The sequence below is a fragment of the Otolemur garnettii genome, unplaced genomic scaffold, assembly GCF_000181295.1.
Source record: "Otolemur garnettii isolate 467f Iridium unplaced genomic scaffold, OtoGar3 scaffold00089, whole genome shotgun sequence".
Taxonomy (NCBI): domain Eukaryota; kingdom Metazoa; phylum Chordata; class Mammalia; order Primates; family Galagidae; genus Otolemur; species Otolemur garnettii.
The window spans coordinates 4,750,654-4,768,195 of record NW_003852484.1 but is presented as its reverse complement, the minus strand read 5'-3'; the positions used below and the strand labels follow the sequence as shown (position 1 = coordinate 4,768,195).

Genomic DNA, 17,542 nt, shown 5'->3' with positions numbered 1-17,542 from the left:
AAAGCTGTCCAGGTTGTTACAAAAGATTTAAAATCTTGATCTCTTTTATGACTGACTAGTATTCCATAGTATACATATACCATGATTTATTAATCCATTCATGTATTGAAAGACATTTGGGTTATTTCCACATCTTTGTGATTTTGAATTATGCTGTTATAAATATTCAGCATGGTAAAATGTCTTTTTTTTCTTTTGTGTAGATGTCTGGTAATGAGATTTCAGAATCAAATGGTAGATCTACTTTTAGTTCTTTGAGGACTCTCCACTTCTTTCCATAGTGGCTGAATTTGATTGCAGTCCCACCAATAGTGGATAAGTGTTCCCTTCTCTCCATACCCATGCCAGCATCTGTTACTTTGAAAGCTTTTGACATGGGTGCCAACACTGTGATGTGGTCTCCTCTAACACGGGGGTTAGATTATATCTCAAAGTGGTTTTGATTTGTATTTTTCTAATGATTAGGGGTGATGAGCATTTTTTTCCATGTGTTTGTTGGCCATTCATCTGTCCTTATGAGAAAAGTTTCTGTTGATGTCTCTTTTCAGTTTTTAGTGGGGCTGTTTGCTCTTTTCATGTTGATCACCCTAAATTCCTTCTATTTGAATTTTTAAAATTGTTTCAATCTCTTTGTAAAGTTTCTCTGATAACTTTTTGAATTGCCCTTCTGCATTGTCTTGAAGGTCACTGTATTTCATTGTAACTGCAATTTTAAATTATTTGTCAGAGAATTCACCTTTACAGTGCAAGATGTTGCCTTAAGCCCAGGTTTGTGTCAGTACTAGAAAACAATCAAGAGTGCCTACATTCCTAAAAGGAGGAAGTTCCAAAGGGGACATCCCAGTCACATGTTAACTTCTCTATGGGTTTTTGCCTAGAGAACCAGAAGATTGAACCTCCTATGGTGTGGTACTACTGAATAGCCACTATACTTTGGTGTTTCCTTTATAGAGCAGGATTCCTAGACCTACCTTCCTCCTTTGTCTCTGGCTGTCTTCAGGGATATTTCTCCTTTCAGGCATTCTTAATGCTTCATGTGGATTAGCACAGATATCGGTCTCCTGTTAGGAAAGCCACAATGGTAGGGAGGCTTATTCATTTTATTTCACTTTTTTTCAGTATAGAAGCTGTGTGTTATGGGAATATTTTCTGTATGCTTGATGCTGAGCAGATTTGGAAGAGGGGCATTGGGGATATGGAAGTCTGATTCTCTTACCATCTGCTCAGAGATTTTTCACTTCTCTGTGGCAGCAGGAACTGATCCACTCTTATATTTGAGTTCTGGGATATTGCCAATTGTAATCTTGGTGCTGTAGATTTGTTTTGTTTTCTTGGGAGAGAGTGAAGCCAGCTTGTTTCTGTGACCTCATTTTGTAAGCAGAAGTTTCTCTAATATTCTAATTTCTGTCTTCATGTAGAGCAGGTTGATTTATTTCCTAGAAGTAATTTTATTTAATTTTAACAATGCCCATATATGTTCTGAGGAGCGCAAAGGAGATTTAAAAAGCTTGGAGCAAAAGACAAATAAATAGAGGATAAGATATTAAGAGCTAAACATTTGTGAACTGATTACTGAAAACAAAATGAAAAAGAACAGGAGGAAAATATTTGAGGTATAATTTATATACAATAAAATTCATTGATTTTAAGTACTCAGTGCAGTGATTTTTGACAGTTATATACATATCTGTGTAACCATCAGTCAGAGCAAGATATAGAACATCTTAAATTTTCTTAAAATTTTTCCTGCTCGTTTCCAATTTCCCACCTCTACTAGTGGCAACTAATTTTTGACTTTTATCACCATACCTTATTCTTAACTATTCTTGGACTTCATATAAATAGAATCACATCATAGGCAGAGTAAGTGTCTGTGTGTGTTTCTTTTACACAGCATATTTTTTTTTTGAGAATTGCATATTTGGAATGAATCAGCAATTTTTTTTTATTGGTGAGTAATAGTACATTGAATGTTTTTAATTGAATAGTTATATTTTCATTATAAATGTAGGCATGCTCATTACAGAAAATGAAGCAGGGTAGAGTGAAAAACATGCTAAAGTATCCATACTTCAAACACTCAGATGCAGGCAATGATTATTTATTATTTTTAGGTACATTTTATTTCAGTATTAAGTTTAGTTTCTTGCTATTTAGAAATTAATAAAAACCACCAAATGAGAACTGAGGCTACTTATATAGAGCTTGCTATGAGAAGCGAATCAACCACAATCATTTGCATTTGTCAGAGATTCCAAAGGCAGGCAAGAAAATGGGAAATCTTTATAGTGAAAAAAGGGTAGGCTTCAGGTATATTCTTAGAGTAAGTTGTTTCATGGGAAGCTGGAGGTAGGCTATTAACAAATGGAGCATCCTATCTGATTGGTTTGGGAAACATATTTGACTTCAGTCCGTATTGAGTTGGAAGTGTTGTGGGGGAGGGAACTGCAAAAATTAGGAAATCTGGCAGTCATTGACTAATTCCTGATTATTCTGGTCTGATGGCTGCAGAGGTTGTATTTTTAATTCTCAGACTGGTTTCTTCTGGGATTATGATTTGATTTGCTGCTTGCTGCAGAGGTGGTGGGTCAGAATTCTGTTATCACATATGGTTCTGCTATTTGTATATTGTATTGTCTAGTCAGTCAGTTATATTTTGGTATGTGCTATGGATCTTATATTGTATTTTACATCAATAATTTTTTTCTTTCTTTCTTTTTTTTTTTTTTGCAGTTTTGGGCCAGGGGTGGGTTTGAAGCCACCACCTTCAGTATATGGGGCCTGCACCCTACTCCTTTGAGCCACAGGCACCACCCCATCAATAATTTTTTTCAATTAACATTAATATACAAACATTTTTCATGTTGCTATGAATTTTTCCGTTATGTAAATTTAATGATTCTATAACAATACATCTAATGGATGTACCTTTTCTTTATTATAGGAAATTCAGATTGTTTTAGTTTTTCTATTTTTTTTATAGTAATGCTGTTATGTATGTCTGTGAGCATTAAGTCTTCAACATATTTAGCATTATTTCCCTGGACTAGATCTCTAGGTATAAAATAGTTATAGTCTTTACATAACTTGTTGAATTACTTTTAAAAAGGATTCACCAATTTAAACTCACTGTAGTAATATATAACTGTCAGTTTAGTGGTATGCTCAACAACTTTAGATATTTGGAAATATTTTTACTAAGTATTTACTATATTTTTTAGTAAAATAATAAATACTATTTACTAATTAGTAAATGAAAAATAGAATTTAACAATTTTTGGCTGGGGCTGGGCTTGAATCCGGCCACCTCTGGTATATAGGGCTGGCGCCCCATCCTTTGAGCCACAGGTGCTGCCCAGAATTTAACAGTTTTTTAATTTACATTTTTTGATTACTAATGGTTTTATTTTCTCAGATATTTATTAACCAGTTGAGGATTTTTATGAATTGTCTTTTCATATCCTTTATCTTATTATCTATTGATTCTTAATAATTTTCTGTTAGTTTGTATAAAATCTTTACATATTAAATGGATTACTCTTTTGCATATTATATTTTTGTAAAATATTCCCCAATTATTTGCATGTCGTTCTTGATTTTTATGATTTATATAAATTTATGTTTTATTTCTGTAGTCAAATCTATCAATCTCTTTCCTAATCAAGGAAATGCCTCTACAGTCCAGAGTTTTGATTGACTGTTAATTCCTATTTTCTTTTATATTTGGGTGTTTTGATCTTTAATATTTTAACATTTGTTTTGGTGTATGTGTGACTCTATGATTTTTTATCCTCTGTCATATATTAATATGTAGTGTATGTATTTCCATCTATTTCCTAATTTTTATAATTTATATAAATTAATATTTTTTTCTCTAGTCAAATCTGTCAGTCTCTTTCTTGAGATTGATGTGTATCTGCTATTCTTGTGATTTTAGGTAGGTGAGTTTTGGAAAGTTTAAAAGGAAATTCGGTGTCTGTGCCCATTAGCCAAAGACTGCACACTTGTAGTTAAACAAAGTTGCATTTTTTTGAACAAAAAAGACAATATACCATAGGGAGGGACTATTATGGGACATGGGCTTGTGTAGGTGGTTCTAGACAAAGTTCGAAGGAGCATGAATTGGGTGTTGTCAGAAAGTAAGAACAATCCTATCATTTGGTGTCTTAAGATTTTTTATCTAGAAGACTGGAGGAATGGCATGGGGCTGAATAACAGGCAAAGAAAAAGCAGTTGCTTATATCAGCCGGATGAAGGGAATCTTTAATTATTAGTGTGGTTTGTACAATATTGTTATGGTTATCAGTACACAGAGGTGATTCTGTAGAAGTATTTTTTGTTTGTTTGTTTTGGTTTCATCAAAGTCATAGATTACCGTTATTTGATTTTGGTTTTCTGTGAAATTTTCCATATTAAGCAGAACACCACGGCCTACTTGTTGGCGCCAGGTAAACTGCTGCTGATAGCAGCTGTTAGATGTTGTTCATTTCTCTTCTTCCTCCTCCTTCCTTTTTTCTTCCTCCTGATTTCCTCCTTCTTCTTCCTTCTACTACTGCTACTACTACAACTTCTTCCTTCTTCTTCCTTCTACTACTACTTCCTTCTTTCTTCTTCTTCAGCAATTTAGTACTTTTGAATCAGCTTTTGTAGCTAAAGTTGCTACAATATGGTAAAACTAGATGAGAGAAAGTTTTTTTCTTATCAATAACTAGATAAAAGAAATTTTTCTTATTGATAAATAGGTAACAATCCATATTGGTTGATTTATATTTGTTATATAATTGTTAGACCATAATTATTGTTTAGCATATTACCATACAGTCACATGTTGCTTAGTGACAGGGATATGTTCTGAGAATTGTGTTGTTAGGCAGTGTGGTCATTGTGTTAACGTCACACAGTGTACCTAACACAAACTTTGATAGTATAACCTACTATGTACCTAGCTATATGTATAGCCTATTGCTTCTACACTACAAACTTATATAGAAGGTTATTGTGTGGAATACTACAGGCAATTGTTATAAAATGGTATTTGTTTTGTCTAAACATAGAAAAGATACAGTAAAAATATATATTATAATTTTGGGGGATAATTATTGTAAATGTTTTCTGCCATTGACTGAAATGTCATTATACAAGAAATGACTGTATACACTTGAAATAGGGTTTTGAAAACAACTTTCCTAAATAAGCATAATAATTTCTTGTTCTCTTTTTATGTGCATTATTTATCCATTTATTCACATTTTATTTTCCTTTCTTTGAGAAATTAATGCAAATTTTTTTTCCTCCATGTAAAAATCTCTAGTAGGCAGCCTTTTAAATTCTAACAGATAAATAGATTTGAAATAACTCTTGTTTTTCATAAGAGTAATTAAACCCATCAAATCACTTTAGTATTTTTCTATACTCAGGCAAATACACAAAATTCCAGTTACCATAGAAATAAAATGAATTTAAAAATAAAACTATAGAAATTGAACTTCAAAAATCCTATAGAAAGCTCTATTATGTTTGTACATGTGTTAGTGTGAATGAGGGAGGCTCACTATAATCTGATTTTTTTCCTGAACTATGTGATGTCTGCTAAAGCAGTTATCTTAACTGAATTTCAGAAGAGAAATTATCTGGCTGACAACGCTGTACACATTTTATACCACTAGAAGACAGTAAACTCCTTGCTATCCAGAACTCAAGCAACTGGCACTCAACTAGGTCCAGAAGAAAAGTCAGAGTTTAAAGTTGGTGTTCCATGCCGTCAGTAAGCCAATGCTTTGTGTGTTACTCCTGTAGTTCCCATGTGTTCTCTGTAACAGTTTTAAGTGTTAATTTGTGTTACTTGAAGTTAAAATTTGGTAATGAGGTTGAAAAGTGTATTGACTGCCACTTAACTAAAATTATATACTGCATTTGCAAATCTGTTTTATAATACTGTAAAACTGTTATAGTAGGTGAAGTTTGTCTTCATCTTAATTTGCTTTTAATTAGTCTATTTCAATATTGATATCAAGTCAAGTCAATACAGAGTTAGGGACATCCAGCCTACAGCCTGTGGGCTACCTGCAGATTATTTGAGGACTATTTTGCCTGTCTTTGGTGTTGCACATCATAAAAAATATACATGTACCTTTTCTCTTGCTCATCAGCTGTCATTAGTGTTTGTGTTATTTTTACATTGGTGGTCATCTATTTTGCTAATCCATGTGTAATGCAGTTCTGAATACTTCCTGCAGGCCAGGTCTGAGCTTAACAAATTTCCTCAGTGTTTGCTTATCTGAAAAAGTCTTTGTTTCTCTCTAATATAAGAAACTTAATTATGGAGTGCAAAATTCTAGGCTGGCCATTATTATTGTATCTGAGAAAATTGAGACTGAGCCCCCACATTATTCTGGCTTATAAGGTCTCAGCTGAGAACTATGCAGTTTGCCTGATGGGTTTTCCTTTGTAAGTTACCTGATGTTTTTGCCTTGTAGCTCATTGGAGTTCCTCTGTTGTGTTAACTTTGGCCAGTCTGATGACTACATATCATGATGATTGCCTCTTTGCAATGAATTTCCCAGGTGTCCATTGTACATGGATATATAAATTTCCCATAAGACCAGGGAAGTTTTTCTCAATAGTTCTCTCAAATTGGTTTTCCAACTCCTGTGTTTTTTCTTTACCCTCAGGGATGTTTATGATTGTTACCTTAGTTCCCTTTACATAATCCCTTATTTTTTGTAGGCTTTGCTTGTTTCTCTTTTTCTCTATTTTTTGACTGACTTATTTAATTCTAAAGTGTGTCCTCAAGCTCTGAAATTCTTCTCTCTGATCTAATCTATTCTTCTTTCCACTGTGTTTTTTTATTTTCTTAAATAAATATTTCATTTCTAGAAGTTCTGTTTTATTTTTTAAAATAATTTAATTTTTCTAGTGGTTTTAAAATTTATTTTCTGTATTATTTTTGTGGTTTCTTTCTTTTGGGTTTCCATTTTCTCTTGTATTTTGCTGAGCTTCCTTATAATCCATATTTGAAAGTATTGGTCATTTTAATTTTATTTTATTCATTGGTAAGGAGTTATTGTTTTCTTTTGGGGCTGTTATTTCATTCTGATTTTTCTTATTTCTGGAATTCTTTCACTAATTCCTCCTCTTCTGGCTTCTTGATTGAGACCTAGGGGGTCCTAAGCCTGGCTTGCAGACCTGTCTCTGGGTCCTTGATGATTTATCCCTGACTATGCCAGGGAAAGGGTTGCTGGTCCTGAGTGCCTGATGGAGTATTCTAGTGGTTTGATGAACCTCTAAAGTTATGCTTGACCTGTGATCTTTAGCAGTAGTGTGAATTGATTTATGTCGCCCAGATAATCTCTGAGAGGGCAGGTGGTACTTGTGGTATGAATCATATACTGCATGTTTGTTTGAATTGAAAGACTTATGTTGACTTGTTGAGTTGTTTCCCTGTTGTTGGTTGATATTTGTGTGGAAGAGCCAGCTGCTGACATGTTCTTTTGACCTTGTGCCAGTGGTAAGCCCTGGCCTACCAGGTGGAGAGCACATGAGTACCCCAAGTTTTTGAAGGGATCCTGTAGCTCATAATCTCTACTCTCACTAAGGTGAGGGAAGAAGCAAGATAAATTTTGTTTGGATTGTGAGGGCCTTGAAAAGCTTCAAAGCTTTGGCAGGGCTCAGAGGTTCTTTTATGGCCACTAAGGAAGATACTGGTATGAGACTCAGAGAAGACTAGAAACCAGGAAGGCTATTTTACCCTCTTCTGTCCTGTAGGGATTCCATTGAGAAGTCTTTTGCCAGATGAATCAGAAATCCTTTACATGTTATTTGCTTATCTCTCACTGCTATTAGGATTTTCTCTTTGTCTTTGATCTTTGGGAGTTTGATTATTAAATGCCTTAGGGTAGTTTTATTTGGGTTCAATCTTTTTGGTATTAGAAGATTTTCTTGTACCTGGATATTTATATTTTTCTCTAGTTTTATTTATTTGAATAAACTTTCTACCTCTTACTTTTGCTCAATTCCCTCTTGAACATAAACAATTCTTAGATTTGTTTTTTTGATGTGATTTTTCTTTTTTTTTTTTTATGTACTGTAGGTGATCTTTATTCCTTTTCATTCTTTTTTCTTCTCTCTGTATTTTCAAATAGCCTATCTTCAGACTCACTGATTCATTCTTCTGCTTGGTTCATTGTGTCTTTAAGGAGTTTTTCATTGCAGCACATATTCTTCTCAGTTCCAAGATTTCTATTTGAAGTTTTATTATTTCAGTCTCCTTTTTAATTTCCTTTGATAAATTTCTGAATTTCTGAATTGCTTTTCTTTGTTATCTTGGAGATTACCTAGTTTCCTTAAAACTGATATTTTGGTGAAAGAGCTCACAAATTGCCTCACAGATTACCTAGTTTCCTTAAAACTGATATTTTGGTGAAAGAGCTCACAAATTGCCATCTTGTTAGAGTTAGGGGCTCTTGTTTACTATATATGGTATTAAGGAACACTATGGGTATATAATATAATAATTTAAAAAGTAATTTGGATGAGTTTTGGCTGTTTGTTATCTTATTAAACCAACAATTGCTATCCTGAGCTGACCAGTGTACCACCTATTTTTCAGCTGCTATCATCAAGTCAAAAAAAACTTAAAAGCAAAATACCCTGCATTAAACCTCAATATTGATAATATAGCACAGTGGAAATCTTTGTCATTCTTTTCTACCCTATCTCATGCAGCTTTCAAGTTCATGGTAGGGGAAATACACCCTGTTGGGGGAAATACCCCTTGTAAAATAACCTTATCCCTACTTATTAGGAAATATGATGCACAGTTGATGTTTTCTTTATGAAAATCAATACTGATAAGCCTAGTGAATGTCTTATACATAGTATAGCATTGCACAATTATTTTTGGTGAGGTTTTTGAAGTTTCTTTGAAGTGAGACTATTAGTGAGAAATAACCTGTCTCATGTGTCTCTCAAGTCTACTGTAGTTTCTAGTATGAGTATTTATATTAGAAATATAAATGGAATTGGAGGTATCAACAGAAGAGAAACCATGTTCTATAAAATAATTAAAAGAGGTTTATTTTGAGCCAAATTTGAGGACTATGGTCCAGAACCATGCCCAAGAGCTTTGAGCAAGTGGACTTGCTGTGGTGAGGTTACAGTTTGGTTTTATACTTTTCAAGGAGACAGGAATAACAGGTAAAGGCATAAATCAATATGTGGAAGGCATACATTGGTTTGGCCCCAAAAGGTGAGACATTTCAAAGCCGGGTAGGGGAGCTTGCAGACTATAGGTGAGTTTAAAGATTCTTTAGTTGACAATTGGCTGAAAGAGTTAGGCATTGTCTAGAAGATCAGGAGTCATTGAAAATGAATGCTTAAGATAAGGATCTGTTAATCAGATACAGGGCAGTGCCTGTGGCTCAGTGAGTAGGGTGCTGGCCCCATATACCGAGGTTGGCAGGTTCAAACCCAGCCCCGCTGAACTGCAACCAAAAAATAGCTGGGTGTTGTGGCAGGCGTCTGTAGTCCCAGCTATGCGGGAGGCTGAGGCAAGAGAATGGCTTAAGCCCAGGAGTTGGAGATTGCTGTGAACCGTGATGCCGCAGCACTCTATCAAGGACAATAAAATATGACTCTGTCTCTACAAAAAGAAATAATAATAATAATAAAATTAAATTTAAAAAATCATATATAAACTACAGGACATATGCCCAGACTTAAATGGTTTGTTATGTATGTTGAGGACCTGCAGGTATGTCTTACGTAGAGTTAGGCCTGTTAATGAGTCCCAAAGGATATCTTTAAGAAGGGAGATAGGACATGATAAGGCATGTCTTATCTCCCTTCTCATGGCTAGCAGCTCAGTTGTAGGGTATCCCCTTTGCCAAAAGGGTGTCTAGTCAGTTAGCTGCTGGGAGGGGGGAGCCTTAAGATTTTATTTTCATTGACAAAAGGGACCTTAAAATGATTTAGTTTACTCTTTTTTGTGGGGTGGTGCCTGTGGTTCAAGGTAGTAGGGGACCAGCCCTATATACCAGAGGTGGCGGGTTCAAACCTGGCCCCTGCCAAAAACTGCATTTTTAATTTTTAGATTCAAGATCTGAAATGATTTGGCCCACTCTATCTTTTACCCAAAGGATAGTGGATAGCACTTGTAGATCAAACCAGACAAGTGAACTGATCTCATAAAAAGTACATTTTATGTAACCATAACTATTTGTAGACAAATAAAGATGAATGTTTAAATAAAATAAACTTATTGCATAATTGGAATATTCTATCACCTGTTACACATAGGTGGGTTTGTTCTATACCTGATAGTTTCCAGTGGTTACATTTATATAATTATATGAAACTTGGTGCAATGCTTCTAAGAGTTCTATGCTCAAATATAGAAATGATAGCTTTGGCATGTCAGTAGTATTTAGATATGATAAATACATGCTTTGTTTACTAAAAAATATGAAAAAATCTCCAAATATATTGAATTTATTTAGGAATTAGAAATAAGGATTACAACCTCAGGGGCACAGCTATGTCAATCCACATAGCTTCTGAAGAAAGGAGAGTAAAGGGAAGTTTTTATTGGCACAAGTAGAAATTTATGTAAGGTGTTTGGAAACAGTTTTTTGGTTTTGGAGACACAAAGCCATTGTTGATGTCAGTTTGTTGATGGAAATGCCATTACTGGGGAAATGTTCTCTGAAGAGCTGCAGTCCTAAAAAAAAATTTTGTGGGTTATTTTAGAAAGTCATTGAGACAGTCTTTATCTCAGGTATGAAAACATACTTTTCCCTTCATTATTTCCCAGCTCTAGTTTATTTGGGGATGACAAAAAATGATTTCATCCTGATATTTGCAACTTTCACAGCATAAACCATGAATAGGGTAGTAATAAGGAGTCTTATAATATCTAAAGCCATTTTTTTCATTTTTTTAGACTAGTGATCAATACTGGGGAGCAATTTTTCAGAAATAGACTTGATAGTCTGGCAAGCATTTTCCTACGTTTTAAGAATGAATGGTTGGGGTATGTTTTAGGATGCAAGTTAGGCTAGAACAGGCCTTAATAGTTGTGTAAGCAATATAGAAATTAATTTCTCTTTTATGAATCTGTCCAAGCATAAGCAACCCAGAACTGATTCAATCTTGTATGGTGTCAGGAACCTAACAGTATCTTTCTATCTTGCTGCTTTGCCATCCTCGATATATGGCTCTGGTCCCATATCCTAAGATGGCTATTCTAACTCTTGCCATTGTATCTATTGAAAACAATGTGGAGTATTTATTTGCCTTTACTCTTAAGGATATATGTTATTTCTGTTGTCATTCCTTTGTTCAGGATCTGTTCTAGCCTGTGATGTAGGCTAGGAAATATAGTCGTTAACTAGATTGTTGTGGGCTGACCTAAAACTTGTATTACTACAGAAGAAGGGGAAAAACAGATTTTGGAGAACAATAGAAGTCCCTGTCACAGGTGGTTTTGATGCTTTTTGAAATACTGTGATAGTAATACAGCAGGCCTAATATAAATTCTGCTTTGCTTCATTGTACCGCTCTCAGTTTTACTCTAGTCCTTTTTTTTTAAATTTAATTTTTATTAAATCATAACTGTATACACTTATGGAGTACAGTATGATGATTTGATATACAATGTGGAATGGTTAAACTAATTAACATAACTATCACATCACTTACTTTGTGGTAAGACATATATCATATACTCTTAGTTATTTTGAAATGTACTCTTACATTGTGTACAATGGTGATATCCCGCCAAATACCCTCTCTCCACTCGTCCTCCCTCCTTTCCTCCCCTCTCTCTCCTCTCCTTTGTTTCTTTCTAGGCTGTCTTTGTGTTTTATCATTTATATGAATGTATAAATGTTTATATATTGGTTTCATAATATTATAGTATACTGGATACTTTTCCCCCCCATTTTTGAGATACTTTACTAAGAAGAATATGTTCCAGCTTCATCCAGGCAAACATAAAAGATATAAAATCTCCCTCTTTTTATGGTTGCTTAGTATTCCCTGGTATATATATACCACAATTTTTTTTATCCATTCATGGATTGATGGACTCTGGTCCTTTTGTGTTCTTATCTTTATAGTGAAGATAACTAAAATTAAAAGTATTCTAACATTAAAATTTTCAAACTTCCTTGTTAGCTGGGTGCTGGTTAGATTCTGTTAATGGGAGGCACTTTTGCCAGATTAAAAAGTAGAAAGAAAGAAAGAAAATAATTTTGTTTCTGGTAGTGCTTCTTGCAGTAAAGCAGTGTGTATTTCATTCTGAGATGGTAGCACCTTCCTTAACTCAGGGTTATATAACCAGTACTTCCACATGTTTGTAAGCAATTCTCTCTATGACATATTTCTTCACTTCAGTTATCTAGAGAGATTTATATAACTATTATGCAATTGTCCACTTCACCTCATCCTTGTAATATTTTGAGGGGCGAGTAAAGCAAAAGCAAAGCAAAGTTGCATTAATAAAAGATAGATATTTAATAACTTTATCTTTTTGTTGGTGGTGGTGATCAACTTTGCTACCAACTGAACATGAAGTATAGTATTTCAATAACTTTTTATGACTGTTTAATCTTTTACCTTGACATAGTAGTCTTCAGACTCCATTCTACATTTTTCTTCTTGCTTCTTTTTTTTATTTATTGCATCTATATAATTTGATTTTATCAATTGATCCTTTTGATTCTTTTGAAATCACCTAACTACACCACCTGACTCCAACTTCTTATTGTACTTTTTGATAATACAATTTAATATCCTTTTTTTTCAAATCAATAGGAAGGTAGAAATGATTAGGTTATGTTGTTTGAGGTTGTTAAGTCCAATTTGTAGCTGAGCCTGTCACCCAGGAGGTGTGCAACATACCCTTACATTGTGCCCATTAGGTGAGACCTTACCAATCCTCCTCCCCCTCTCCTACCCTCCTCTCTCCTCACTTGAATTGTGTTTTCCTCTTTTGTGGGCATGTAGTGGTCATCTAATGGTTTTATATTAGTAATGAGTAAATTGGATACTTGTTCTTCCACTCTTGTGATACTTTACTAAGGAGAATGTTCTTTAACTCCACAATTTTGTATTCTTGAGGGTAAAAACATTTTCCTTCAAATTGAGATAAAATTCACCCATATAGACTCTACAGTAAAAATCTGTAGATTTTTATTATGTATACTGTATTCAGAGTTGTGCAACAACCACTGCAGTCAATTTTAGTACATTTTCACCTCCCCCAAAAGGAACCTTATATCCAGTTATCAGTCAACTCCTGTTTCCCTGAACTCTCATCACTAGGCAACCACTAATATAAACTGTTTCTCTAGATTTTCCTATTCTATACATTTCATATAAATGTGAGTAGCTTCTTCAATTAGCATAACATTTCCAAGGTTCATCTATGTTGTAGCATATATCAGTATAATATTCTATTATATGGATATAACACATGTATTCATCAGTTGATGGACATTTGAGTTGTTTCTTTTTGATTATTATGAATAATGCTGCTAGGAAGATTATAAAAGTTTAGTGTTGATTTCTGTTTTCATTTTTCTTGGGTTTATATCTAGGAGCAGAATTGCTGAGACATATGGTAACTCTATATTTCACATTTTGAGGAACAGTGAAATAATTTTCTAAAGACATTGCATGGATTTATATTACAACCAGAAATGTATTAGAGCTCCAGTTTATCCACATTTTCATCAACATGTGTTAACATCTTTGTGTGTACACAGTTGCCCATTATGGATATGATTTTAAACAGTTTTGTAATGGCTAATGATGTTGAGTATCTTATTCTGTGCTTATTGATCATTTGTGTATATTTGGGTAAATTTCTTTTAAGATCTTTTGCCTATTTTTAAATTGAGCTACCTTTTTATTATTGAATTTTAAGAGTTCTTCATTACTGTGGGTATATTACTATTCAGATATATGATTTACAAATATTTTTTCCCATTCTGTGGATTGTCCTTTCACTTTCTTGAATGGTGTCTTTATAGCACAAAAGTTACTTTTAATAGAGTTCAATATGTTTGTTTTTTCTTTTGTTAGAAGTATTTTTGGCATTATATTTAAGAAACCAGTGCTTGCCAGTCTGCAATGTAGATATATGTCAAACCATCCTGCTGTACACCAGGGGAGTCCAATCTTTTCTCTGCCTCACATTGGAAGAAAGAGAGTTGTTTTCGAGCACATATTAAATGTAAAAACACTGATGACAACTGCTGAGCTTAAAAAATGGTCCATGCATATTTTTTGTGATGTCCTACACCATAAATAAGCAAAATAGTCCTCAAATAATCTGCATGTAGCCCATAGGCTTCCGGTTGGACACTCCTGCTGTATACCATAAATACATAGTATATCCAATTTTTGTGAATTAGACATATACAATTTTTAAAAGACTATAACCTAGTCCAAAGTCACAAATATTTAAACATATGCTTTCTACTAAGAGTTTCATAGTTTGGCTCTTAGGTTATCTCTGTGATCCATTTTGAGTTAATTTTTGTGTATGATATAAGTAAGGGGTCCAACTTAGTTGTTTTGCATGTGGATATACATTTGTTGCAGTATCATTTATTGAAAGACTATACTCATTGAGTGTCTTGGCACTCTTGTCAAAAATCACTTGGCTGAAAATATGAGGATTTATTTCTGGAATTTCAGTTCCTTTGGTCTACACTGACGGTACTTTATTTCTCAATTACTGTAGATCTGTGTAAGTTTTAAAATAGGAAAATGTGAGTTTAAAAACTTTGTAATTTTTCAAGAATGTTTTGGCAGTCTGACTCTCTCTTTTTTTTGGAACAGAGTTTTACTTTGTTGCCCTCGGTAGAGTGCAGTGGTGTCACAGCTCACAGCAACCACCAACTCTTGGGCTTAAGCAATACTCTTGCCTCAGCCTCCCGAGTAGCTGGAACTACAGGCACCCATCACATACCTGGCTATTTTTTGTTGTAGTTGCTGCTGCTGTTTTAACTGTCCAGGGCTGGGTTCGAACCTGCCACCTCCACCTCCGTATATGGGGCTGGCACCCTACCTGCTGAGTCACGTGCTACCTGGTAGTCTGACTCTCTTGAATATCCATGTGAATTTTGGGGTCAGCTTGTCAGTTTCTGCAAAAGCTGAGATTTTGATAGAGACTGCATTGATTCTGAAGATCAGTTTTGGGGGTGTTGTCACCTCAACAATGTTAAATCTTTTAATCTGTGGATGTGGGGTGTCTTTATGTAGGTCTTCCTTAATTTTTTTAGACAATGCCCTATTAGTTTTCAGGGTACAAGTTTTGCATGTATTCATTATTACCAAGTGTATTTCTTTGGATGCTATTTGTTATACATAGAGTTGTTTTCTTGGTTTCATTTTTGGACAGTATAATGCTAACATATAGAAATGCAATTTGACTTTTTATTTTAAAAATCAAATTTTATTTGAGTTCTTCATAAAAGCATTTGATATAATCTAGTTGTAAAACATTGAATTTCTATGCCTGATTTTGCCGCATAACAGACTGAGAGATTGTCTTCATAAAAACACATTGAATCAATGATATCCACTGATTTTTATAAATCTGGAAAAAATGTCAATTTTCTTTTCTTGACATTGATGGAATGCTTGATAATGAAAATATATAAAGTATATTACATGTCCTTATTAATAAACAATATCCTTAGTCGGTGAATGATTAAGTGCATATTTTTCTTCAAATCTTTCCACGTATTTTTTCAGCAATTGTCAGACATAGTTTTAATAAGAAATTGATCTAACAAATGTACTTAAAACTGATTCACTTGAAGAGCTGTTAAACAAATGTGAAATATAACAACTCTGCCATGAAATATAAATTTGGGGGGGAAGTATTTATTTTAAATAAGCAGCAATGGAAATCTATTCTGTAATTTGTCATCAAGAGCTCCAGTTATCTTGAGAGATCTCACAGTTGGACTTTGTACATTAATTTTGTAACCTCAGCTTGCAGAACTCTTATAATCTTTATTGTATTTCTTAGGATTATATTTATAAAAGGTTGTGTCATATGCAGATAGCTTTAGTTCTTCCTTTCCAATCTGGATATATCTTATTTCTTTTTCTTGCCTATCTGCTCTGGTTAGAATCTTTAGTATAGTATTGAAGACAAGGGATGAGAGTGGACATATCTATATGGTTTCTAACCTTAGAAGGACATTCTTTCACTGGTTGGTATGATGTTAGCTGTATGTTTTTTCTATACATGCTATTAGATTTATAAGCCAGGTACAGAATGACAGAAAAGTTGCAAGAATTATATTTTGAACTTTCATATGTTTATTCTTGCCACTTACATTTGACAATTATCATTTTGATATATTCATTTTATATATCATCCTCTGCCCATACATCAATATTTTTTGGATGTGTTTTCAAGTTGCAGATGTCAGTATACTTTAACCCTTAATACTTCAGTATATATAACATTAGAATTTAGGATTTATTTCTAATACTTTTTTCTTAATTATTCTTGAAGTAAAATTGAAATACGGAGAAATCACAAATTTTATCACTGATGAGTTTTAACTAATATATACCTTGTCTAATCCAATATAAAAAAAATCACCTCTACTCCATAAAGTTCCTCAGTATTCACCAGTCAGTCCTGAAGGCAATCACTGTTCTGATTTTTTTTCCCACAATAGCTTAGTTTTACTTATTCTGAGCTAAATATAAATGTGATCATATTGTGTGAACTCTTTGGTGTATGGCTTCTTAGCATAATGTTTTTCAGAAACATCTATGTTGCATCTATTAGTTTGTATCTTTAAATTGTTGAATAGTACTTCATTGTATGATTATACCTCAGTTTCCTATTTGATTCTCTTGTTTATGGACAACTAGGCTATTTTCAGTTCTTTACTATTATGCATAAAGGTGATGGGCATACTTATACAAATAATTTTGTGGACATATCTTTTAATTTTCCTGGGTACATACATAGGAATGGAATTGACAAGTCATAAGACAAACATATGTTTAATTTTATAAGAAATTGTAAGGTATTTTTCCAAAGTGTGTGTTTCATTTTACACTCTTATCAACAATGTATGAGCTTACATTTCTCCATATTCTTGTCAATATTTAGTGGAAGTCCTTTTTTTTCCTTTTAAAAATAATTTTAGAAATTCTTGTGGATATATAATGGTATTTGTTGTGATTTTAATTTTTATTTCCCTGATAGCTATTTGTATCATTTTCTCTCTTTCAGACAGTTCGACATGGTTTCCCTTATCAGCCCACAGCGTTAGCCTTTGATCCAGTTCAGAAAATTCTGGCTATTGGGACAAGAACAGGTGCTATAAGAATGTATCCTTATTATTTTCTTAATTCTTCACTACATTAATACCAGTTAGATTATTTTAAACATTCAGGTAAGAGAAATATTTATGACTAAATAAAGTTTATTGTTTCTTTAGAAGTGAATAACTGTTGTAAAAATCTTGTTTGTCAAATTTATTGGCTTTTTTTTTTTTTT

At 33.5% G+C, this 17,542-nt stretch overlaps 1 protein-coding gene across 3 annotated transcripts in view; it reads left to right on the top strand.

Annotated features, from left to right (window-relative positions):
- The window catches only part of STXBP5L (syntaxin binding protein 5 like), a 327,805-nt gene that overhangs the window by 17,480 nt on the left and 292,783 nt on the right, over positions 1 to 17,542 (top strand). For all 3 annotated transcript variants that reach the window (XM_012808413.1, XM_012808415.2, XM_012808414.1), the window contains exon 2: positions 17,276 to 17,373. In XM_012808413.1, coding sequence (XP_012663867.1) covers positions 17,276 to 17,373 — 98 coding nt within the window. The remainder of the gene's footprint in view (positions 1 to 17,275; positions 17,374 to 17,542) is intronic.